General features: G+C 41.7%; 1 protein-coding gene across 2 annotated transcripts in view; it reads left to right on the top strand.

The window, feature by feature from the left end:
* The first annotated feature begins 3,033 nt into the window (after positions 1–3,033).
* Positions 3,034–25,366, top strand: part of hibch (3-hydroxyisobutyryl-CoA hydrolase) — a 123,208-nt gene continuing 100,875 nt past the window's right edge. For both annotated transcript variants that reach the window (XM_059966874.1, XM_059966873.1), the window contains exons 1-5: positions 3,034–3,159; positions 7,815–7,857; positions 18,178–18,315; positions 24,155–24,239; positions 24,968–25,048. In XM_059966874.1, the coding sequence (XP_059822857.1) occupies positions 3,128–3,159; positions 7,815–7,857; positions 18,178–18,315; positions 24,155–24,239; positions 24,968–25,048 (379 nt within the window). In that variant the 5' untranslated portion in view covers positions 3,034–3,127. The remainder of the gene's footprint in view (positions 3,160–7,814; positions 7,858–18,177; positions 18,316–24,154; positions 24,240–24,967; positions 25,049–25,366) is intronic.

Here is a 25,366-nt window from a genome sequence, read left to right as displayed (position 1 = left end):
AATAAAATAGAATAAACACTCAACCAATCCCCTGACTCATCATGAGCACCCAGACAGTTCCTAACCCAGTCTCCATGCGTATCTTCACATCTTTCTTATGAAAGAAACTGATGTCTCAGTTGATCAGCTCAGAACCCAAATGAAAATGCAAAGGCAGAAATTCTGATGCTCAGCAAAAAGAAACACACAACAATGCCCTCAAAGAACTGTGTGTGTAGAAACACAAACAGAAGAGATTTTGCAGATGCTGAAAATCCAGAGCAATGTGCAGAAACTGCTGCAGGAACTCAGCAGGTCAGGCAGCATCTGTAGAAATGATTAAGCAATTGATATTTCAGGCTGAGACACTTCATCTGGGCTGGAAAGGAAGGGGGAAGAAGCCAGAGTAAGAAGGTGGGGGGAATGGGAGAAGGACAACTAGAAGGTAGTAGGTGAAGCCAGGAGGATGGGATAGGGGGTATGAAGTAAGAAGCTTGGAGGTGATAGGTGGCAAAGGTAAAGGGCTGGAGAAGAAGGAGAGGAGAGTGGACCATGGGAGAAAAGGAAGGATGAGGGGAACCGGGGGAGGTAATAGTCAGGTGAGGCGAAAAGAAGAGTTAAGAGGACGGCTAGGGTGGGGAAATTGAAGATGATGGAAGGGGGAAATATTACCGGAAGTTGGAGAAATCGATGTTCATGCCATCAGGTTGGAGGCTACCCAGACGGAATATAAGATATTGCTCCTCTGACCTGAGAGTGGCCTCATTGTGACAGTAGAGAAGGCCCTAGACTGACATGTTGGATAGGGAATGGGGATTGGAATTAAAATGGTTGGCCACTGGTAAATCCTGTTTTTTGTGGATGGAACGAAGGTGCTCAACAAAATGGTCTCCCAGTATATGTTGGATCTCACCGATGTGGAGGAGGCCTCATCAGGAGCACCAGATACTCAAGATGATCACAACAGATTTGCAGGTGAAGTGTTGCCTCATCTGGAAGGGCTGTTTGGGGCCCTTAACAGAGGTGAGTAAGGTGATGAAAGGGCGGGTGTAGATCTTCTTCCACTTCCACTTATAGGTGCCAGGAGGAGATTAGTGGGAAGGGACAAATGGACAAGGGAATCATGGATGGAGCGATCCCTGCTGAAAGTGGAGGGGGAGAGGTAAATATGTGTTTGGTGGAAGGATCTCATTAAATATGGCAGAATTTGCATGGAAGGACATGCTGGATGTGGAAGCATATGGGGTGGTAGGTGAGGACCAGAGGGTGAGAGCGGATGTTTTGGAAAAGAAGGGCAGTATCAATGGTGGTGGAAGGGAAAATCTGTTCTGTGAAGAAGGAGGACATTTCCAATATCCCAGAAATGAAAGCCTAGTCTTGGGAACAGATGTGGTGGAGACAAAGGAATTGAGAGAAGGGAATGGTATTTTTTAGGGAGACAGGATGGGAAAAGATGTAGGACTGTGTAGAAACACAATGCATAATTCTGTTTTCCAGTGCAAAGCAATTTAAAGCTGATTACTTTATAGAGAGGAATATGCTAGTGACTATTTCTGTGTCAATGCATGTCATTCTGACATTTGATTAGCCACTTTCAACCATTGTTTCATGATGTTGTGGTGTTTTCTTACTTGGAAAACTCTGATGAACCAGATGCAAGTTATAAATGCATAAGTGAATGTATGTAGGTTTCCAGTCCAAGGATTGTCAAGTTCTTTATGGAAATTATTTATTTTATTTATTTAGTGATACATTCCTGAACAGGCCCTCTTGACCCAATGCTCCACACCACGCAGCAACCCACCTATTTAACACTAGCCCAATCACAGGACTATTCACCATGACCAATTTGCCTACTAATCGGCACATGCCTGGTTCACGGGAGGAAACCAGAGCATTCTGAGGAAACTCACGCAGTTCATAGATAGAGCATATGAATGGTGCCAGAATTGAAACACTGTGGGCTGTAACAGCACTGGACTAACTACCACTCTTTCATGCACCCGTTAAGTGAGCTCTTGACATTAGTTTTTGCCCATACAGTTGATACCACATCTTATCAGCCTTTGGATATGTGAGCCATAAAAGTAAGCATGGTGGTTTCGAAGTGCCTTTTATGTGATCCCAAGGCAATCGTGCCAAATTATATCCCTCAATTGCTTCAGAACTGGCTAACTCCTAGCAGATTGTGGGGTCATATTAAATTCTGTCAGAAGCATGCTGCTCATCAAGGCCATCTTTTTCCCTTTCATACGGAGCCAATATATTTGGAGATTCTTAATAACATTCTTCAGTGCCTTCCAGGAACCATGGTATAAGAGTCAATAACAATTGATTTTGATAGTCAAATTGAAGTTTAAGTTTACCACAGCCAAATACACTTACCCAAAGTCCTTTCCTATCTATTACATATTTCATTCCTTGATGCAAATTGATCACTCTTCCTGCGTCACTCTTACTCCAAGACCATTTTGACATGCATCACATTATAGTGCAATTTCTTCCTCGGGATTTGAATAATTGAAAACTGTTGTGCACCACTGCATTTCTAGCTCCTCTGTTTCTTCTCTAACCAATGGTTTCCTGTTTTAAATCTCTGTGCAATTTATTTATATCTCTCGTACAGATGACATCTTTTCAGTAATTGTTGATACTGCTAGGTCTTTCATTGTCACCATCAAGAAGCATTTATTAACTTTGAGTCGATCTGTACTAGGTTCTTGAAACACCATATCCAGTAATAGGTGCATCTCGCCTCTCTTTCAATCCATGATTATGAATTTGACATAGTAAAGTTCTTAATGCCTGGAAATTCTAGGAAGGATGAGGAAACGGGTTGTTTTCTCTGGGGCAGCAGAGGCTGAGGAGAGATTTAATCGAGGTTTATAAGATTATGAGTGGCATAGATAGACTGTATCTTTTCAACCCCAGGGTTGAAATGTCTAAGACCAGAGGATATGCATTATTTCTTCCGTTTCAAAGTTTTCCATTCATCGTCATGCTAGTAGCTCATCCAGCGCCTAGGGGCGCTGTTGCGGGCAGGATTCCGGAAACAGCTGGGAGGAATTGCGCAGCCGGCGGGCGTGACGTCGGCAGCAGCGAGTGGAATCTCTGGGTAGAGTTTGAGACGTAGTGTAACAGATTCGGGATGAGTTTCTGGGGCTTTAGCTCTCGGATCAGGTGGGTCACTGGTTGTCGAGGGGTATTTATTGCTGCAAGATCTATTCGGTGGTGGGAATGTTGCAAAAAAAAAAAACCCCGTACATAGTCGTTATGGATTCCTGCAACTTGTCTCAAGTGCATTGCGGTCACATTTCAGGCAACACTACTATTTAAACAACCCCTCTAAGGCTGTGCTGATTTTCAATATGACGATAAATTTATTGAGAAATAGATAATAATTTGGACGCGGTTTTGACATTTGCATACTTTTCAGCTCACACCATTTTTTACATGTAATCCTTTGTTCATTACATCCATTTTCTCTAGTAGTCCCATAGTCAAAACCTGTCTGTCACTGGCATACACTACGAACCATTTCTGCAATTTCCAGTGTACTTCCGGAATTTTCTCTTGGATGCACGGACGCCCATATACTCAAATTGCTACGCCTCTCTGAGCCTCTTGAATCACACCTTGAACTGCTGCGTTCAAGTTTTCGGACTATTTTCTTGATTAAGCCCAAAGCACGCCATTCTCTAATAATTCTTAACAGAATATTTCATAGTGCACCCGATAGAGAAATACAATGAACGTTTTCTTTGCTAGACCCAAAAATAATATTGTAGCTCACATGATACTGTCTACATTAAGGGCTTTGATATTGTAGAGAGTTTACAACCCAAACACCATCACTTTGTGTAGAAGTGTTACAGAGCGAAAGAAGAACTATAATATTTTAGGTGTTTGATAATGTTTGCAACAAATTTCATGTATACTTAATAAGACAAACGACCAGATTGACGGCTAAAACTCTTATGTTGTAATAAATTTCCTAAAATGCTTAACAGGGAAAAAAAACTGGAGCAAAGCAACTGACATTGAACAATGGTTGGAGAGGCGGTCAAAATAGGTTAACAGAAATATTTAGAGATGATGGAAGAAATGGAGAGGCATTGCAGATTTACGAGTAGCTCCATTCAACAGCAACACAGTGTGTGAAGGAGTGGAAGTGGAATTGAGGATGAAATTGATGGACACGGGACTGTTTGGGCAGCAGAGTTTAAGTGAGAAGTTCACAGAAGATGAAGATCAGGAGAACAGCAAGAAGGCACAAAGGAAATTGAAGGCGAAAAAATTGTGGATTGAGGTTTTTTTTATAGCATTGAATTTTATGTTGTATCAGTGGGATCAGAAAGGGACAATATCTGGGAGCTTGAAGCTCAGATCTGTATCAAACAGAAGACTTCTGCTACTCAGCAGGCGCTAGTAGCTGGTGTATGTAATGACTTGGGTTTAGAAAGAGTGTGCTTTTGTGTTCTGGGACTTTTTGCAAGACAAAGAAAAGGTCTGTTGATCCTATATTTGGGAAATCCACATCTGGCAGTGTGTAGCCAAATTAATTGACTACCGTGTCTGTGCCTTTTGGATTTAAGTGAATGAAGTTGACAAGTGTTTAGCACAGCATGGCCAGGATGAGAAATGGAAGGAAAGGAGAACAGTATATTAATTTTTAAAAAAGAGGTTCAAATCACTGAGGGCAAGAAACTTCTTGGTGCAGAAATTAAAGTGTGGGGAGGGGGATTAAGCAATTTTCAATGCACTTAGGGGCATTGTAAAAAATGAGCATTTTAACTGAGAGAAAGGAGATTCAGAACACTGATGTTGGTTACCCAAAGGAGAAGGGAGAGTGCCAGAGGAGTGGGCGAACAGAGCCATTCTATGCATTGCAGTGGGTTGGGAGGCTATGGTGGCAAATTGGTAGAAGATGCTGCCTGGCAGACCAGATGTTGGAGCAAGTTTTTGCTGAAAGATATGGGAGGTCTTAAATGGATAAATATGAGAAAGTCTGCCGATTCTGGAAATCCAAAGCAACACACACAAAATGCTGGAGGAACTTAGCAGATCGGTCAGCATTTATGGAAATGAATAAACAGTCGATGCTTTGGGCCGAGACCTTTCTTCAGGATCTTAAATGAATGTTTGTATCTGTATTGCCTCTGGAAACAAACTCAAAATTCAGAGAAGTAAGGCAAAATAACAGTGAGATCATGGAGTGTATGTAGACATTGTACAAGCTGTGTAAGATTTGGAGTATCGTGTGCAGTTCTGGTCTCCTACTTACAGGAAAGATAACAAAGTGATTGAAAGAACACAGAGAAAATGGAAAGATGTTGCTGGGACTTCGGGACTTGAAGACCTGAGTTATAGAGGAAGGTTGAATATGTTAGGATTTAATTTCCTGAAGTGTAGGAAAATGGGAGAAGATTTGATAAAAGTATACAGTATTGAGGGTATATAGAAACAGGCTATTTCAACTGAGGTTGGGTTAAACTAGAACTAAAGGTCATAGGTTAAGAGTGAAGGGTGAAGTATATAAGGGGAATATGAGGTTTAACTTCAGTGGGGGTAGTGGGAGTGTGGTGGATGTAGATCAATTTCAACATTTAAGAGCAATTTGGTTAAAGATATGGATGGGAGGTGTCTTATGGGCTACAATAATGGGTTGATGGAACTAGGCAGAACAATAGTTTGGCCAAAGGGCTTGTTTCTGTGCTGCAGTTCTCTGTGAGTCTGACACATCCTCCGGGTTTATGCAAAGGCCATGTTAATGTAGCCATCCAGAGCAAGGACATGAATAGCAAAAACCTTGTTGGCAAGTGTATGGAAATTCTGGGAGGGAGATGTGGAAGTGGTGGGGGGGGGGGTGGTGATTGCTGAGTTTACAAAGTCAGCCCTAGGGTGCTGAATTCAGTAGGAAATTGCCATTGACTGCAGGCAAGAAACGTCATTGTCTGGGTGGGTGCCAGAGAGATACAGAAACTGTGGCTTCAGGATTCAAACCTTCATTTACTATCAGATCATATATACAGTATGCAGCCAGTACTCTTCACTGAAATCTACTAAGCAATGAATGGTAGAAACACCTAAAGGCTGGACTAGCCTTATTCACTGGAAGGCTAAGGAGTAATAAAAGGTTGGGATATGTATTTGGAAAAGCACTGTGCCCAGGAGAGGAGGAATGATAGAAGATCTGATGCTTGGAGAGAAGAGAGGCAAAGAAAAAGGAAGGAAAAACAAAAATAAGGGAATAGGCAGAAATTCCAGTCTTGGGCATTGGTCTGTCCTGTCAGTCAAATGCACACCAATGAACATTCTAGTCACAGATTTATGTCAAAATTTCAAAAGACCTGAAGCAGCCACTCACCTTTTGCCCTTCACAGATACTGTCTGACTTACAAAGATTTCCTGCATTGTCTGTTTTTATTTCATATTTCTAGCATCTGCAGCTCTTTGTTTTATTAATGATATTACAGTGGTGTGTTTACCTGTTCATGATCAAGGAAAGGGGGCAAACTAGAAAGGACTTTGGAGTTCAGCCTGGAGGTTTTCTGACATGTTAAAGTTGTTGCAGATTGAATGCCGAGGAAGTTACTGGTATTGGGAGACCAGTGTGGTGGTACAGTTACTAACAGTCCCGTTTGAGGTTCTGGCCTGCAAGGATAGGGAGAAGCACTGTCGACGTTTCGGGCCGAGACCGGAAACATCGACAGTGCTTCTTTCTATAGGTTCTGCCTGGCCTGCTGTGTTCCACCAGCGTTTTGTGTGTGTTGCTTGAATTTCCAGCATTTGCAGACTTCTTTGTGTTTGCAATTTTTTTTTTATCTTGTGCAAGGACAGATCTTTGGATTGTACCTTAGAAAAATATTTTTTCTTCATTAAATAAAGGTATGAGCTTTCCTGATGGTGCCATTAATAGCAATTGTGAAAGATGATTAAATAACCAGCTGGGAGATCAGGTAAAATAAGGTGGTATCTGTGAATGTTTGTGGTAAGTCCTTTGGCAACAATTACAAACATTACTGTGAAGTTTTCTGATCAAATTACAGGAAGGTTTTAGTATTTAGCAATACGCATATGGCACAGGCCCATCCAACCCAGTGAGCCTGTGATGCATTTTGTACCTTGAATTATGGTGTGAAATTCATGAGCACTGAGTCTGAAATTTATGGTTCCACTCTTGAGAGTTGATCCTCAAATTTGTACCAAGATCCATATAGTATTACAACTCTGTCAGAAGAGTGACCCTTTATACAACTTTGAATTTGAGGCCACGTCAGTTCTCATTTGGAGGTAAAAGTTTCTATGCGTTACTTTGAAGTGTAGCAGGATTGCTTACAGGATGCCCTGAGCAATCGTTATCTCCCTGACACGCAGATTATCTGTGTTTTCTTGCAATGCTTACGGACTTTTGCTATGCAAAGAATGGCTGTAGTGTGCTTTGACAACAGTGCCACTGTTGGAAAAATGTTAGTATCTGTGAGGTGCTTTGATTTCCTGGACATATGAGAAGTACTACATAAATGTGACTCACTTTTTCCTCTCCACTTACTTATCCATTTCTCAGAGAGGTTTTCAGACGATCAGAGAACGGGAAGCAAGTGAAGCCAGTGATAAAGTGACATCAATTATGTGTTAATGGACTAAAATGCTGATTAAATCTCCCAAACACAATCGGCATCATAGGAAAATGACCATTGGGCTGTGTATCTGATTTGAACCTTACTCTTAACCCTTTGTTCTATATTCCCTGAAGTTTGTTCCCAATTGTCAACAATGATGCAAAAATTCTGGTTGAATTTCAGCTGTTAATCTTATTTTGTTCTTAATTTTAGGGTGAGAGCACTTTCTAGACTGCAGATTATACAGAAACATCTGGTAAGTATGCGTTGATGTTTATAATTTTGCCTTTCTGAAACTGAGTATTTGAAATCTTAAAGTAATTGTGTAGGATCAATTTGGGTGGGGATGTAAGCTAACTATAAAATGAGTTCATTGTGATGACAGAACCTAAGTTGCTGTTGTTCCTTACCTCAGTAAGCAAGTACAAACAAATCTGTACCATTTCACTTAGACAAGGGCAAAATACAAATATCCAAAACAAATACAAATACAAGAAATTTTTAACACAAGAGTAAAGCAAGAAAAATAACCAAAAAAACTCAACAAGGCAAGCAGTATAGGGAGAGAGTGAATTAGTTAATATTTCAGTGTACATTTGCATTACGAGTTAGTATTTTGCATTTTAGCACAGAATTTAAAGCATTGATAAATGGAGATCTTTTGTCTCATCTTCATTTATCAATAAACTTTAAATAGATACATAGAGCAAAGTACCAGTTTTTGTCTATATAGCTGTAATTTTTCTGAGGTGGTTTTGAGATGCCACGAAAGAACTGATTGCATTTGCGTAATACTACACCAGGTGGCGCTCTGCGCAAATGTTATTTCTTGCCCGAATTAATTTATTTCCAAGTCGATCTTTTAGTGTTAAAGAATTTTTATGCATACCATTCAGATAACATCAAAATACTTTCTGAGAAATGCCAGACTTTGAAATGCTAAATAGTGCCATTGCTTCAAGTTTCACCGGTGGGCCGGTCAGTGTACAAAGTACCAAAGTATATATACTGTTCGGTAGAGCCACTTCCACTGCATTGTTTACATTGTACAAACTATGAATTTCCATTTTTAGTCCTGCTGTTGGTGGTATCACATTACAGCACATACACGTCTTCAGAACTGGAGCGGTCTTGCTGCCAAAAGTGAAAACTATAATAGCAACTAATTTTCACCACACATTTGGAGTTGTGATCGAATTCATAGATTCACCATTAGTGGTGGGTGGGTGGGGGGGGGGGCAGGTAGGTTGAACCTGATGCCACTCCAATACTGAGAGTTGAATATTGTTTTTATTTAACTTGATAATTTTCCAAAGTAATTAAAATTATGAAATAAATTAACTGGAGTAGTTTGCAGACTGACAATCAGTAAACCACAATGTTCAGTTTACAATTAATATTTACATTTTTGCTGTTTTGGTACTCCTGTAATGTCTGTTAGCAAACAGTACTGAAGCTTGAACTATGACTATTAAGCTGCGATTACATACACGATCATCCCAATTTTTTTTAAAGTTCATGTTGCCTTCACAAAAGATGCTTCAAATCTGAAGGGATTCTGTTTAATTTTTAACGAGCCATTTTCTCTTTGCCTTTCTGTACTTTGCATTCAAGCCATAGTAATGGAATTGCAAAAGGCACTGCACTTGAGTTAATGACAGACTCCAAGTTGAATTCCCAAATTTATGATCAACAGTTTCAATGGATCCAGTCTTTTGCTCCAGACTTTTCTTTTTAACTCCCATGCTGAATCAACAGTTACTGGATCTTCTACATGCCTTTTCCTAGCTTTTTTTCTCACCTATGAACTAATAACATCCTGCTGAAATTGTGCAGGTTTTTGCTGAGACCCGGTTGGGGCACTGTGTGAAGATGAATTCTTTTTTACTTTTTAGTATAGATTCACAAAAATGTTTCTTGGAACTGACTGCAACACACACAAAATGCTGGAGGAACTCAGCAGGCCAGGCAGCATCTATGGAAAAGAGTACAGTTGACCTTTCGGGCTGAGACCCTTCATCAGGACTGGGGAAGAGAAAGAAGGTGGGGGGAGGGGTGGAAGAAAGACCAGGTGACAGGTGAAACAGAGAGGGGTGAAGTGAAGAGTTGGGAAGTTAATTGGTCAAAGAGATACAGGGCTGGAGAAGGGAGAATCTAACAAGAGAGACAGAAGGCGTGGAAGAAAGAAAAAGGGGGGAGGAGCACTGGAGAGAGTCGATGAGCAGGCAAGGAGATAAGGTGAGGGAGGAAAAAGAGGATGGGGAATGGTGAAAGATGGGGGGCGTTACTGGAAATTCAAGGAATCAGTGTTCATGCCAGGGTACCCAGAAATATAAGATGCTGCTCCTCCAACCTGAGTGTGGCCTCATTGCGACAATAGAGGAGGCCATGGACTGACATGTCAGAAGGGTAATGGGAATGGGAAGTGGAACTAAAATGGATGGCCACTGGGAGATCCCGCTGCTTCTGGCGGATGTAGTGCAGGTGCTCAACAAAGTGATCTCCCAATCTGCGTTGGGTCTCACTGAATTATATGAGGCCAGGCCAGGAACGCCGGACACAGTAGATGACCCCAACAGACTCACAGGTGAAGTGTCGCCCACTTGGAAGTACTGTTGGGGGCCCTGAATGATAGTGAAGAAGGAGGTGTAGGGGCAGGTGTAGCACTTGTTCAGGAGGGAGGTCAGTGGGGGTGGGAACGAATGGACAAGGGAGTCACATAGGGCGTGATCCCTGTGGAAAGCAGAAAGTGGGTGGATGGAAAGATGTGGTTGGTGGCGGGATCCCGTTGGAGATGGTGGAAGTTCTGGGGAGTTATGTGCTGGACGCAGAGGCTGGTGGGGTGGTAGGTGAGGACAAGAGGAACCCTATCCCTGCTGGGGTGGCAGGAGGATGGAGTAAGGGCAGACATGCGAGAAATGGAAGAGATGAGGTCGAGGGCAGCATTGATGGTGGAAGAAGTGAAGCCCTTATTTGGAAGGAGGACATCTCTTTAGTTCTGGAATGAAAAGCCTCATCCTGAGAGCAGATGCAACCGTGACAGGGGTATTGAGAGAAGGGGGTGACATTTTTATAAGTAAAAATCTATCTCTTTCTCTTTGGAGACAGCTTAATCTTTTGTTGTCTATTATAAACCCACTGACCATTAGGGCTATGTGGACGTTGTCTCTTCCTTGGAATTGATTGATGAACGAAAGACTGAATCAAATTGGCAATTTTTCACAGGAATTTGGAAACAGATGATTTTTGAAGCCTGCATTCTCTCAGACGGATTGGTGGGTAGGGGCTGAGAGCTGGAAGCTCTTTAGCAGGAGTTACAGAGTCATAGAATCATAGAAAAGTACAGCACAGAACTGGGGCCTTTGGGCCATCTAGTCCATGATGAAACTACTTAAACTGCCTACTCTTATTAACCTGTGACCAGGACCATCGCCCTCCATATCATTACCATTTATGTATCTATCCAAACGTCACTTAAACGCTGAAATCAAGCTCACATGCACCACTTGTGTTGCATCTGTCCACACTCATATGACCCTCTGAGTAGAGGTTTCCCCTCAAGTCCCCCTTAAACTTTTCACCCTTAACCCTTAACCTCTGGTTGCAGTCCCACCCGAGATCAGTGGAAAACAACTGTTTGCATTTACCCTCTCTATATTTCTCATAAATTTGTATACCTCTATCAAATCTCCTCCTAATCTTCTACATTCTAAGAAATAAAGACATGACCTATTCACCCTTCCTTTATAACTCAGGTCCTCCAGACCTGGCAACATCCTTGTACATTTTCTGTTCTCTTTCAAACTTCCTTACATCTTTCCTGTAGGTAGGTGACCAAAACTGCACTCAGTAGTCCAAATTTGGTGTCACCAATGCCTTTTACAACTTCAACATAACATCCCATCTCCTGTACTCAATACTTTGATTTATGAAAGCCAATGTGCCAAGAGGTTTCTTTATGACCCTATCTACCTGTGTCCCCACTTTCAATGAATTATGGACCTGTATTCCACAGATCCCTTTGTTCTACCTCACTCGTCAGTGCCCTAGCATTCACTGTGTAAGACCCATCCTGGTTGGTCCTAATGAAATGCAACACTTTGCACTTGTCTGCATTAAATTCCATCTGCCATTTTTCAGCCCATTTCCCCAGCTGATCCACTGCAAGCTCTTCCTTGCTGTCCACCACACCCCTAATCTTGGTGCCATCTGCAAATTTGCTGATCCAGTTACAAACAAGAGAAAATCTACAGATTCCGGAAATCCGAGCAACACACATAAAATGCTGGAGGAGCTCAGCAGGCCAGGCAGCGTCTATGGGAAAAAGTACAATGGTCTCGGCCTGAACCATTGACCACTTTTTCCCATAGATGTTTCCTGGCCTGCTGAGTTCCTCCAGCATTTTGTGTTGTGTTGCTGATCCAGTTAACCACTTTATCATCCAGATGATTGATATAGATGACAAACAACAACAGACTCAGTACCAATTCCTACAGGCCTCCAGTCAGAGAGGCAACCATCTACTACCACTCCCCCACATATCAAATATCTAATTCAATTTACTACCTCATTTTGAATGCCAAGTGACCGAACCTTCTTGACCAATCTCCCAAGCGGGACCTTGTCAAATGCCTTGCTATTCCAAGAGTATTTATTATCAAATGAAGTGTAAATTATAGCACCTTGAGATGTTTTGCTTACTGGCAGTCGCAAAGCAAAAGAATCTGAAAGAATCCAATTCTAGAAAAAAGACCAGCCCCCAGAGAAAGTGTTGGGGGGGGGGGGGAAATCATGCAAACAATAGAAGCGAGCAACAACAAGAGGAGCCCCCAGTCTGGGCCGGCGTTTATATTGACAAAGGAGCAACGGATTGCACCTTGCACTAGGACCCGGACCCCGCCGTGGCTAATGGCTGCTGAAGAAGCCGTTCTTGACCTCTTTAGATTGGTTTGGCGCCCAGGGTGTTCCAACCTTGCCTGACTCTCAACCACGTAGACAACATCCACTGCCTTGCCTTCATCAACTTTCCTGGTAACTTCCTCGAAAAAACTCTGTAGGATTAGTTAGATATACCATGCACAAATCCATGTTGACTATCCATAATTAATGCATGTTAAATACTTAACATATAAGGCCTCTTAGAATACCTTCCAATAACTTTCCCACAACTGATACTAGATTCAGCAGCCGATAATTTCCTTGTTTAGAGCATTCCTTAAACAGCTGAATAACACTGGCTGTTCTCCAGTCCTCTGGCACCTCTTCTGTTGCTAAGGATGATTTAAATATCTCTACTACAGTCCTGGTAATTTTTGCACACCTCCCATAGGATCCAAGGAAACACCTTGTAAGTCTTGGACATTTATTCACCATGATTTGCCTTAGTACAGCAACACCACCTCCTCTTTAATCTGTGTAGGCTCAATGAAGTTGATGCTGCTTTGCCTCACACCTTGTAACTCTGTGTCTGTCTCCTTAGTTAACACAGATGCAAAAAAGTTGTTTAAGATCTCCCCTGACGAAGGGTCTCGGCCCAAAACGTCGACAGTGCTTCTCCCTATAGATGCTGCCTGGCCTGCTGCATTCCACCAGCATTTTGTGTGTGTTGTTTTAAGATCTCCCTCATCTCTTTTGGCTCCACACACGGATTACTATTCTGATCTTTTAGAGGACCAATTTTGTCCCTTACCAATCCTTTTGCTCTTAATATATCTGTAGAATCCTTTAGGATTCTCCTTCACCTTCTCTGTTAGAGTAACTTCATGCCGTCTTTTAGTCTTCCTGATTTCTTTCTTAAGTGCTCTCTGCATTTCTTGTACTCCATCAGTACCTCATTTGTTCCTACTTGCCTAGACCTGGAATATGCCTCCCATTTTTTTTCTTAACCAGGGAGGGCATCAATATCTTTTGAAGACCAAGGTTGCCCACTCCTGTTATTTTTATCTTTTATTCTGACAGGCATATACAAGCTTTGTACTTTGAAAAATTCACTTTTGAAGGCCTCCCACTTACCATGTACACATTTGCCAGAAAACAGCCTGTTCCAATCCACACTTGCCAGATTATTTCTGATATTATCAAAATTGGCTCTTCTCCAAATTAGAATCTGAACCAGTGAACCAGACCTATCTTTTTGTATATTTGCTTTGAAACTAATGGCATTGTGATTATTAAATACCAAGTGTCCCCATATACAAATGTCTGTTACCTGCCTTGTCTCATTCCCTAATAGCAGATCCAGTATTGCACACTGTCTCTTTGGGACTTCTACGTACTGATGAAGGAAACTTCTCTAAACACATTTGACAAACACTATTCCATTTAGTCCTTTTACATTATGGGATCCCTAGTCAATATGTGGAAAGTTAAAATCACCTACTGTAACAGCCATATGTTTCTTGCAACAGTCTGTGATCTTTCTAGAAATTTTTTCCTTTAAATCCCTCAGATTGTTGGATGATCTGTAAAATAGGTCTATTAACGTAGTCATGTCTTTCTTATTCTTCAGTTCGACTCATAACACCTCACTGCACACATTCCTCAGTCCGTCCTGATAGAGCACTGCTGTGACATTTTCCCTAACTAGTAACGCCATCATTCCCCCTTTAATCCCTTCTGTTCTGTTGCATCTAAAACAATAGAACCCCAGAATACTGAGCGGCCTCCTGCAACCAAGTCTCAATAATGGCCACAATATCATAATTCCAGATGTTAACCCAGGCCCTGAGCTCATCTGCCTTTCCTACGATACTTCTTGCATTGAAATATAGGCAGCTCTGAACACTAGTCGCATCATGCTCAACCTTTTACTTCTTGAATTTGTCTGAGGTCTTGCCAACATCTGTCTCCACAACCTCTCCACTAACTGTTCTGGCACTCTGGTCCCCATCCCCCTGCAACTCTAGTTTAAACGCCACCGTGTAGCACCACCAAACCTTCCCGCTAGGTTCCCAGTTTTTTTATGTCATCAACCAATGCCACTAAGTGAAGGGTCCGTGGACCCCAGGTTGGGAACCTCTCCTCTAGAGTGAGGGTTTATTCTAATAGGAGAAGGAATTAACCACTTCGAACTGAAATGAGGGAAATTCCTTCTGCAGAGGATTGTAAATTTAGGATTTAGGTTAAGACAGATTTCTGAACACTAATTGAATTATAAAATAGGGGGATTGGGTGGGAAATGTCTGAGAAGTTTGTGTACATTTGGCATGCCATTTGAAACTATGATAAACTTCTGTAGATACACATTGGAGAACATCCTGACTGGTTGCATCATGGCCTGGTATGGAAACACCAATGTCCATGAATGGAGAAGCCTACATAAAGTAGTGGATACAGCTCAGTTGATCAGAGGCAAAGTCCTCCCCATTGTGGAGTACAGCTGCAAGGAGCAGTGCCACAGGAAAGCAGCATCCATCATCAGGGGACAACCATCCGAGCCATGCTCTTCTCTCGTTGCTGCCTCTGGGGGGAAAGTACAGGAACTTTGGGTTCCATACGAGTAGGCTCAGGAATAGTTATTACCCTTCAACCATCAGGTTTGAAGCGTTGTGCATGACTTCTCTGACCTCAAATCTGAACTGATTCCACCACTCATAGACTTGTCTTCAAGGACTCTACAACTCGTATGTTCAGAATTACCTATTTATTTGTTTTATCCGTACAGTTTATCTTGCTTTGCACATTGGTTGTGTGTCATTCTTTCTTTGTGTGCAGTTTTCATAAATTCTACTGTATTTCTTCATTTTGCTTTAAGTGCCTGCAAGAAAATGAATGTATATTGTGATGTATAGGTACTTTGATAATACCTTGACTTTGACATTGACAAGGTATCTGAGTGGACTTGGTTCCATTTCAAAATTCCGTCTTCTTGTGTCCCCAGTTCAGTTACAAACAAGAAATAAAGTTTTTTTAACCTGGCAATTTTGATTAGCTGAAGTAACGTGTATTTCAAATTGAACAGGACAGATGTTTTTCATGCCTCTGAAACACGTTTCTGCTGGCTAGATTAACACACACCAGACGACCTCCTTGAGAACAAGCAGAATTGGTATAGTTTAGACAACTTGATTAGCTTGAAGTGTCTGAGCACACACCGGCCACATCTTTTAAGTTATGGCGAGAAAGTAAGATGTAAAGACAAGCAAAGTTTTTCTGAATGTAAATTATTGTTGCGGAACTCAGCATCCTCTGTTTGCTTGTTATTTTAAGGAATGTGCCTGTGACTATTTAGCAATGCTTGTGGTTTGGACTTGCCTTTGCTAGTCTTGGTTATTGTCAGCTGTTAGGACAGTGAATGTGATGTCATCAATCTGCACACAGCCAATCACATTGAACCTTTCTTTCACACTGCAAGCCTAGAAGGAAAGAGGTGATTATTTCTAGATAATGTTTAAGTTATGGAGTACAAAATATTGATTGGAAAAATACATTTAAGATCTAGGTAATAATAGAATAATTATTATAAATAATATCATCTTAAGGTTTTATTGAAAAACTTTCATTTTTACATGTTTGACTATAATCTGCAAATTAATATTCTTACTGTCAAAAAGTTTGCATAGCATTAATCTGGCTTGGTGGTCCACAAGAAATGTCCTTCTACTTCATGCAATAAATTGTATCACCTCTAGGGTATTTATCAGTGAGACTCACTTGTAAAGTTGAAAGTAAATTTATTATCAAAGTACGTGTATGCTACCATATACAGTTCATTTTCTTGTGAGCATGTACAGTAAATCCAAGAAACACAATACCACACCCAGCAGGACGGACAAACAACCAATGTGCAAAAGATCAAATTATGCAGATACAGACGAGAAAAACGTAAGTGATAACTATCGAGAGCATGAGATGAAGAGCCCTTGAAAGTGACTTCATGGACTGTGGAAACAGTTCAGTGATGGGGTGAGTGAAGTTATCCCCTCTGGTTCCAGACCCTGATGGTTCAGGTGTAATAACTATTCCTGAACCTGGTGGTGGGAGGCTTTTGTACCGTCTTTCTGATGGCAGCAGCAAGAAGAGAGCATGGCCTGGGTGATGGGTGTCCTTGATAATGGATGCTGCCACATCCTGTCTGAGCATGTCTAGTTGCACTTGAGGACAGGCCATCTGAAATGATAACACTGGGGAATTTGAAGTTCCTGACCCTCTCCATCTCTGATACCATGATGAGGATTAGCTCAGGGACCTCTAGTTTCCTGCGCAATAATCAGCTCCTTGGTCTTGCTGACACTGAGTGAGAGGTTGTTGTTGTGACACCACTCAGCCAAATTTTCAGTCTTTCTCCTATATGCTGATTCATCACCACTTTTGATTTGGCAAAGGACAGTGGTGTCGTCAGTGAACTTAAAAATGGCATTGGTTCTGTGCTTAGCCTCACTGTCATAAGTGTAAAACGTCCACTCATTTCCCTTGGTTATAACAGAAAAAGCTGCAACACCTTGTGTGTTATGGATGAACTGCTGCTGGGAACTTCGAAATTTCCAATTTAAATTAAGTAAACATAGAGACCCTAAAGGAACTGCCAGTTTCATGATGCATTATAAAAACTTTTTTTTTGTGTTTGTTGCATTTGCAAAATCTTGGTCAGCATTTAATCAACTGTCAGACGATTCACCGTCATTGAAATGGCTACCCTGTAACTTCATTTTGAACCTGATCCTGATCTTTTTTTCATTCTTGCTATCTCATCCATGCATTGCAGGTTAGATGCTCTGCAGGTCACTGTTGAAGTCCTGGAGCCGTTAGTATAGCCAGTCCTTCAAATTGCGAATGAATCTGTTTCAAGTCAAGTCAAATCAACTTTTATTGTCGTTTTGACCATAACTGCTGGTCCAATGCATAGTAAAAATGAGACAACGGTTTTCAGGACCATGGTGTTTCGTGACACAGTACAAAAAACTAGACTGAACTACGTAATTAAAAAAAACACAGAGAAAGCTACACTAGACTACAGACCTACACTGGACTGCATAAAGTGCACAAAAACAGTGCAGGCATTACAATAAATAATAAACGGGACAGTAGGGCAAGGTGTCAGTCCAGGATTCAGGTATTGAGGAGTCTGATAGCTTGGGGGAAGAAACTGTTACATAGTCTGGTCGTGAGAGCCCGAATGCTTCGGGGCCTTTTCCCAGATGGCAGGAGGGAGAAGAGATTGTATGAGTGGTGCATGGGGTCCTTCAAAATGCTGTTTCCTTTGCGGATGCAGCGTGTAGTGTAGTTTGTTGCATGGTATAAGTTAACGGAAAAATATTGGCACGAATTCTGGCTGAAAGCTGTCTGTGATGACAAAAATGTAGCCAGCCGTGGTGGAGGTGTTTAGTTCTTAATTGTTTAGTTCTTATGTCAGACTGGCTGACCTATTGCATGACTTAGATTGGTTCTAGGCATTATTTATATGTCACTATCCTTCACTCACTGCACTTTCCCCCAGCAATTTACCCTGCCTTTATGGGAGATATTGTTGTTTACTTCCTCTGCATAAATTACTGCTCATTGCTGACTAATTGTACTGTGTCATGTTCCCTGCACTGCCTCCGAATAATTGACTGATGCTTTGCTCTGATACACTTAGATGTCTGCAAGTACCAGTTCGGACAAGGAAGTGCTCTTAACAAGGTCTGGATGTGCTGGGATAATCACACTCAATCGGCCAAAGGCCCTTAATGCTCTGAACCTCCCCATGATCAGGCAGATCTACCCCCAGCTAAAGGTACGTGCCATTGTTTTGGAAACTGTTGCTATGTGACCTTAAAGTAAAGGATGTAAATTGTTAGGGTTGTTAACTGACAGATTTTGAAATATGGTACCTTGATTGGAATTGAGTGAAGTAACAATGCATTCACCTGTATGGTGATCTATTCATTTTAAAAATACATTGAATGCATCTGTTTTTGCTTCAAGCTGAAGCAGACAGTCGAAAGAGACAATGAGAAGTTGCTGATTTATTTTCCTCTCTGCAAGCCCTTGCTGCTTCAAACAGCTGTCTTGGATTATTAGATGAACACATTTTCCAATGCTCTTGAAACAAATGATGCTGTTCTAATTGTTTGAGCAGTAGGGTTGAGTGGGTTTTTATCTCAACCAACTTCTCTGAAAATGGAAAGCAAATATGAAAAATTATGTATTGGTAGCGGTTCTATTCATTCTTGATGTACAGGTTGAGAGAGACTTTTAAGTGAAGACTGTTCCCCTCTGAATATGCAGGACACACTTCCTGCGATGACGTCACAGAGGAATGTCAACTGCTGTCTGATAAATGTAGAGATGTTGGATTTATGTAGTCTGATCCTGTGGCCTTTCCAGAACTTCCTGTGTGTTCTCACGCTACTTGCAACTCCGTGGCAGTCCTTGTTTGCATGTATCAGCAGCAGTCTGATACAACACTGTTTGCCTCTTTTGCACTTATACAGTAATGTGCAGAAGTATTAGGTGCATAAGGCTTTTGCACAGTACTGTACTTGTCAACATAGAGCGGAGAGCAAGTTTGTGCATCTGGCAGGAATAACGGATGTTGAGAACAGCGAGGGGTAAACACCATGAGAATGGTGTGGGAGCTTTGGTGTAAAGGAGTGCCAGGGGCAGTGGGGGGAGGTAGCATGGGTGTAGACACCAGGCAAGGTCATTTGATTACAAACAATCAATTCATTGATCAATACAGAATGTCTCTTTGGTGCTTCCCTCTCCCTTTCCCCTTTCCCAACTATGATTCTGCTCTCCCTGCCTCCTTCCCTTTCTCCGTCCACAATAGAGACCCACATCAAGAATCAGAGTTATCACTCACATTAAGCCATGAAGTTTTTTTTGACACAGCTATGCAGTGCAATGCATAAAATTACTGCAGTACTGTACGAAAGTACGGGGCACCATATGCATATACACAGTGGAGGGGTTTTGAGATGGTGGGCAAAAACCTATCTTGGCATTTAGCACTGCAGTGTGTCCTCTTAGCACCATTCTACGAGTAGTGGACTTGGAGAGAATCTGCATTTCCCCAGCTCAGATACAATAAAAAAAAATTATACTCCCCTACCTTGTGTTGCTTTCACTTCAGACCAGTTTTTAGCTTCAGTAATACTCTTCTGTCCTTCAGAGGGATTATTTGAAACCCAGTGTTGAGATTTTCATCTTGCTGTGTTAATGTTGAGAAAGCTCTTTGAAAGACTAAAAGGGAATAATTTTACTTTTGTTTAATTTTAGAATAAGAAAGATGCTTTATGGAGTATCTGAGCATAAATCTCCTGGCGTTAGATAACAGTGTGCAATAGGAATTGATTTGGAACCAAGGAAGGAAAATATATATTATTAGGTATTAAAAGATCAGCTGAAACTGGTGCAAATATGGACTTTGTAAAACCCATAAATGTGATCCAATTCTGAATTGTCATACCATAAATGTGGGTGGAAGTAATTAAGTGATAATAGGAATGTAATAGCTTTAGATAGTGTGCTGATATGATTCAGTTATAATACCCATCCATATGAAAGAAATGAAGATTATCAGAAGCACCCTTCTAATTCCCATGATTTTAACTCAAATTAATCAGTTTTAGTGTCTTATTTTCAGCAGTGTGTAACAATTTGGCACTCTGAGGTGATGTAAATTGTAGCTATCAAATATGGATTCAGAATCCGAGTCAGATTTAATATCACTGGCATAAGTCATGAAATTTGTTGTTTTGTGGCAGCTGTACATTGTAATTAAAACAAGCTGTAAATTAAAATAAGTGCAAAAAGGGAGGAAAAATACTGAGGTAATGTTCATGGGTTCACTGTCATTCAGAAAACTGTCGGCAGAGGGGAAGAAGCAGTTTCTGAAATGCTGAGTCTGTCTCTTCAGACTCCTGTACTACCTCCAACAAGAGGGCATATCCTGACTGGGCGTCTTTAATGATGGGTACCTTTTTGAGGCACTACCTTTTGAAGGAGGGCTTGATGCTGGGGGGATTTGTGTCTGTGATGGAGCTGGCTGGGTTTCCAATTTCTGCAGCTTTTTCTGATTCTGTGCATTGGCCCTTCCAATTCCAATTCCATCTCTAATCTCAATTGGAATTGTATACTCTTCTTAAAATAGCCTTCTGTAGGTCTTATGTGGATGACTTGTATAGTTCTGGATCACTGGTCTGGCCACAGATCTAGCGTTCAGCAGATTACGAATCTCCAGCTTTTGGCTTGTGTGCATCCAGTATGTTCTCAAAGGCACACGTTTGTCCACGCAGGTCTTGATGAAGTTGATAAAATCTGTGGTGTATTTGTTCAGGTTTGAAACTGAATTCCTGAATATTGTCCCGTCTTACTCAAAGCAGACCTGCACGCACCTCTCCAACACCCTTGTCCGTACCTTCTTGGTCCTCACCATTGGTGCTGCAGTCTTTAGTCTCTGTCTATACGTTGGGAGTAGAAGTACAACCAGTCGATTGGACTTTCCGAAGATGGGTGTGGATTGGCACGTTAAGTGCTGTTTATGGTGGTATAACAATGTTGGCCCCTCTGGTGATATGTTGTCAGTAGTTGTTCAGAGACTTCTTAAAGCTGGCCTCATTGAAATCCATTGCAATGATAGGGAAGGCATTAGGTTGTACTGGTTTGTGACTGCTGATTATCGATCTTAGCTCATTGGCCTGAGGTGGTATATACACTGCTATCAGGATGATGGTGGAAAACTCCCTCGGCAGGTAAAGTGGATGATATTGACTGTTACAATTTCCAGCTCAGGTGAGCAGGACTGAGACCAAACTTGCACATCTGTGCACCGTGATAGGTTAATCATAAAGCATACTCCACCTCTTCTGCCTTTAAAAGACTGAGCTGTACTTTGTCCTGTCTTTATGGAGAATGGTGAAAGCCATCGAACTGCAATGCTGTGTCTGAGATGGTGGGGATAGCCATGTTTCTGTGAAACAAAGTACGGAGCAGTGCCTGATGTCTTTCTGGTGCAGCAACCATGCTCTGAGGTCTTCAGTTTTCCAAAGACTGTACATTCGCCAGTAGGATAGTCAGGAGTAGGAGTGTAAAGCTTCTGCATTTCAATCGCGCTTTTAGATTGGCTTCCGTGTTTTTGTTTTCTTAAAGAGGAACTGCACTCGTGACCTGAATCTACAGTCTGGGATCTGTATATTTTTGAGTATTGATAGACTTTTTTAAAAGAAATCTTTAAAATGATGTTGGTTACTGAAGTACCCATGGTGATAATTGTGGATTTCAGCTGTGGTAGTCCTGAACGGGAGTATTTGATGATTCCCATTGGAGCTGCACAGATTCGCCCCTTATCAGCACTATCTTATGATAGAGCTAAAGGTTATATTTCCTTGATGATTTTCTGAGGAGTATTGTTGGAGAAGTTGAAAGGATGGGATACTAACATAAAGTGGTACTTTCAGGCTTGTATGCACTGTGATTTGTAAATTAAATCCTACTGTGACCATTTTCCGGATTGTCCCTTGGACTCTCTGCGCATTTGATTGCATTCCTACTGATCACTTACTTTCCCAGAGTCTGTCTTAGTTGGCAATATCCACACTTCCCTCTCTGGGATTCTGACCTCCCGATCATAACTGTCATGATCACTTCTTGCTCAGGAAGCTTATAGGATTTTCACTCCATTGGCAATATCCTTCTTTAAAGTGTTTGGCATTGTAGTCTCCTCCCAGTCTGAGACTGGGAACTACTTGTTTCCAGTCTCGCTGCTCAATTCTATTCTTGTCCTTTGTCACCTCTGGTGTCTCTATTCCTGTTTTTGTTTATGTGGTGTGTCTCATGGTGACATCATTAGGAGGCTTCCACACCTTTGCCCCCCTCAGAGGAGATCATTTCATCTCCTTCCTGAGTCCACTAACTGCTCGCTCCCTTATGGTTTGTGGAGATCTGCATTTGGTATCTTAGCCTGTACCAGATTCCACTATGCTGTTATCCCCAACCTTGCTGGACCCTACAACTGTGAGTGTATTCAATCTAAAATTCTTGTTTTGTCTCTTTTAGAATCTTGCCCCATCCCCACATATCTATAGCCATGCAGTCTCTCCCCATTTTGGGTACTTTGTTCCCACAAATCTGGACGTCTGAACTTCAGTAACTAAGAAATGGAATTCCTTCCCTAATCACTGGAGTTGTGCATCTCTAACCTCTCCCCTGAGATCCTTCTTAAAACTCGCCTCTTTGACTGACTTTTGAATCATCACCTTCCCTTTGTCTCTTTTGGTTACAGGTCTGTCATTTGAGGACAAGTACTTATGGGGTGTTACTTTGCATGAAAAATACATTATAAATGTCATTGCTACTTCCCATCTTCCAGATAGGTTGTACCTTGCTTTCCTATGATTATAGGGGTAATTTACAGTTGCCAGTTAGTCAATGATAACCTCTTAAAGCCACAGAAAGAAATCAGACCACCAGTTACAGGATAGTCGGAGTTGAACCAGAGTCTGGGAGTGGTAATGTAGCAGCTCTGTGCTGCATTAGTAGGCCGCCCAGAGAGGTAGTGTGAAATAGGACAAGGATCTTTCCTTGTTATTCTGCACCAGATTTCCATCTGAATACTCTTGAAATCATGCTTCCTCTTAATTAAAGAGTATCGCTGGTAACCTGTTCATCAAGTTTGTGTTTATTGTACAGGTATACAACCAATTGAAGCAGTGTTCCTCTGGACCATGGTGCACCCACAATACATATATTACACGCTTAAAAATTACCACAGATAAGTTAATAAACTATAATTTAAAATGCATGTGCAGTGCACGGCATAGGTGAACAGTACGGTAACACAGCCCTGGGGGCACCAGTGCTCAATGTGATGGAGCTTGAAATGTTGCTGCCAGCTGAGACTGGCTGGGGTTTTTCTGTCAAGAAGTCAGAGATCTAGTAATGGATAAGTGCCAGCAAGGTCTGTTTCCCAGGACCAGTCCCTGGGCATTGTTTTCTAGGTGGGATGGGGGGGGGCGGGAGGGGGGGAGGCTGTGACCTCTTCAGTGAGACCGGGTTGAGTAGCAGGTGAACTGGAAAGGGACAAATGTAACTGGAAGGTGGGATCAGGGAGAGGGGGCTTTGCTCAGTGTCACATCATTGGTGCATCAGGTAGGGCTTGGACGATGTGCTTGTTAGGTCAGATGCTACCATTCTATGGGGCATCCCCACCCTCCCCACCCTCTTGTAACCCATTAACGGAAGCACCTGGACTCAGAAAGCATGGCACAGAAAGCTGTGTGCAGAGTTATGGGAGAGTTGTGCCTTCTTGCTGACCCTAACAAGATGCACCTTTTTAAAGGTAGCTGGCTCCATCAATAGCTACGGCTCAAATGAACAGGGATTGCTAGTGAATGTGTGTCTGGACAGCATTGATTTTAATGTCATTTATAGCTGATTCACTCTTGTGGGATGGCAGGCAGACTCTGCATAATAAAATCAATGATTTGCATGGAAGATCGAGTTTGCATTAATGACTGTGGACCAAGCAATCAAACTCACAGTGGACTGGTCCCTGGGCACTTTCTTTAATGGATTGAATTAATGTTCCACCTTTCCTTAATTCAGCCTGAATCTGTTTTTATATGTGACAGGAATGGGAGCAGGACAATGAAACTTCGTTAGTCATTATTAAAGGTGCAGGGGAAAAGGCTTTCTGTGCCGGAGGTGACATTAGGGGTAAGTGTCAGTCTGCATTTAGTTTGCATTTTGTTTAGCACATCATTATAAACTGCATGCAAGCATTATACAGCTACTGTATTTGTCGAGAAGTAGTGCATGTTAACTGCAAATCCCTATCACCAAGTTTGACTTTCATTGTATCAGTCCTCGTTTTCATCTGTTTATGAAATAATGCTGAGGCACAAGCTTATTGCTATTGCTTTTTTTTTATCAGCTTCAAGAAATGATTCCTTGTTATAGTAATGCTTGCATTTCATCTCTACTGCTGAAAGCATATTTTTAGTGCTCATCCTGAATTTCATGGTTTGCAGTAAATTTTATTATCGAAGTACATGTATGTCACCATATACAACCCTGAAATTCGTTTTCCTGCAGGCATACTCAGGAAATCTATAGAATAGTAACTACAACGGGATCAGTGAAAGAGCAATCAGAATGAAGAAGACAACAAACTGTGCAAATGCAAATATAAATGAATAGCAACAAATGTTGATTCTTGTTCCCTAAAACAAGGCTTCTGCCATTAGTGGGAGTGCAGAGCTTCACAAAAATGAAATTTGACCCAGCAATCAGTGGCTTTGCATTTTAGCTCCAGCTGCTGGAGATTAGCCAGCGGCCCTAATCCATGTTGTTTGGGAGAAGGACCAGAACGCTTGACTATGTACTTAGTCATCAACCATTCTCTTTAATGACTCCTGTTGATTTTTTTCCTGTTTTCCTTTTAGCTGTCACTGAGGCAGGAAAGGTTGGAGACAGACTGGCAGAAGATTTCTTCAGAGAGGAATACATTCTAAACAATGCAATCGGTATGTAAGATATAAATACTGGAATCTAATTGCTGTTCAGGAATCCATAAGCTGCTGATAATTATGGATGTTTCCCATTGCCATTGACCTGATTATCAATATAACCCTCTGTGTGCTATTTTTCTCTACTTGAGAGAAGTGTCCTTTCTCTTAGCATTAACATGGTTCTCAGAGTTTGTATTTCTTTTGAGTTGCCCTCCCACTTTTCTCCCTGGATAGGGTCCAGTTTCTGTCTGTGCACCTGTGCACCTATGGATGGGGAAAGTGTTGGGGGAGATGGCGCCATTCTGTACCGGGATTAGGTCTGTTCTGGACCCA

The sequence above is a fragment of the Hypanus sabinus genome, chromosome 4 (assembly GCF_030144855.1).
Source record: "Hypanus sabinus isolate sHypSab1 chromosome 4, sHypSab1.hap1, whole genome shotgun sequence".
In the NCBI taxonomy this organism is placed as follows: Eukaryota; Metazoa; Chordata; class Chondrichthyes; order Myliobatiformes; family Dasyatidae; genus Hypanus; species Hypanus sabinus.
The sequence above is the reverse complement of the archived record's forward strand: the minus strand, read 5'-3'. Positions and strand labels throughout refer to the sequence as shown.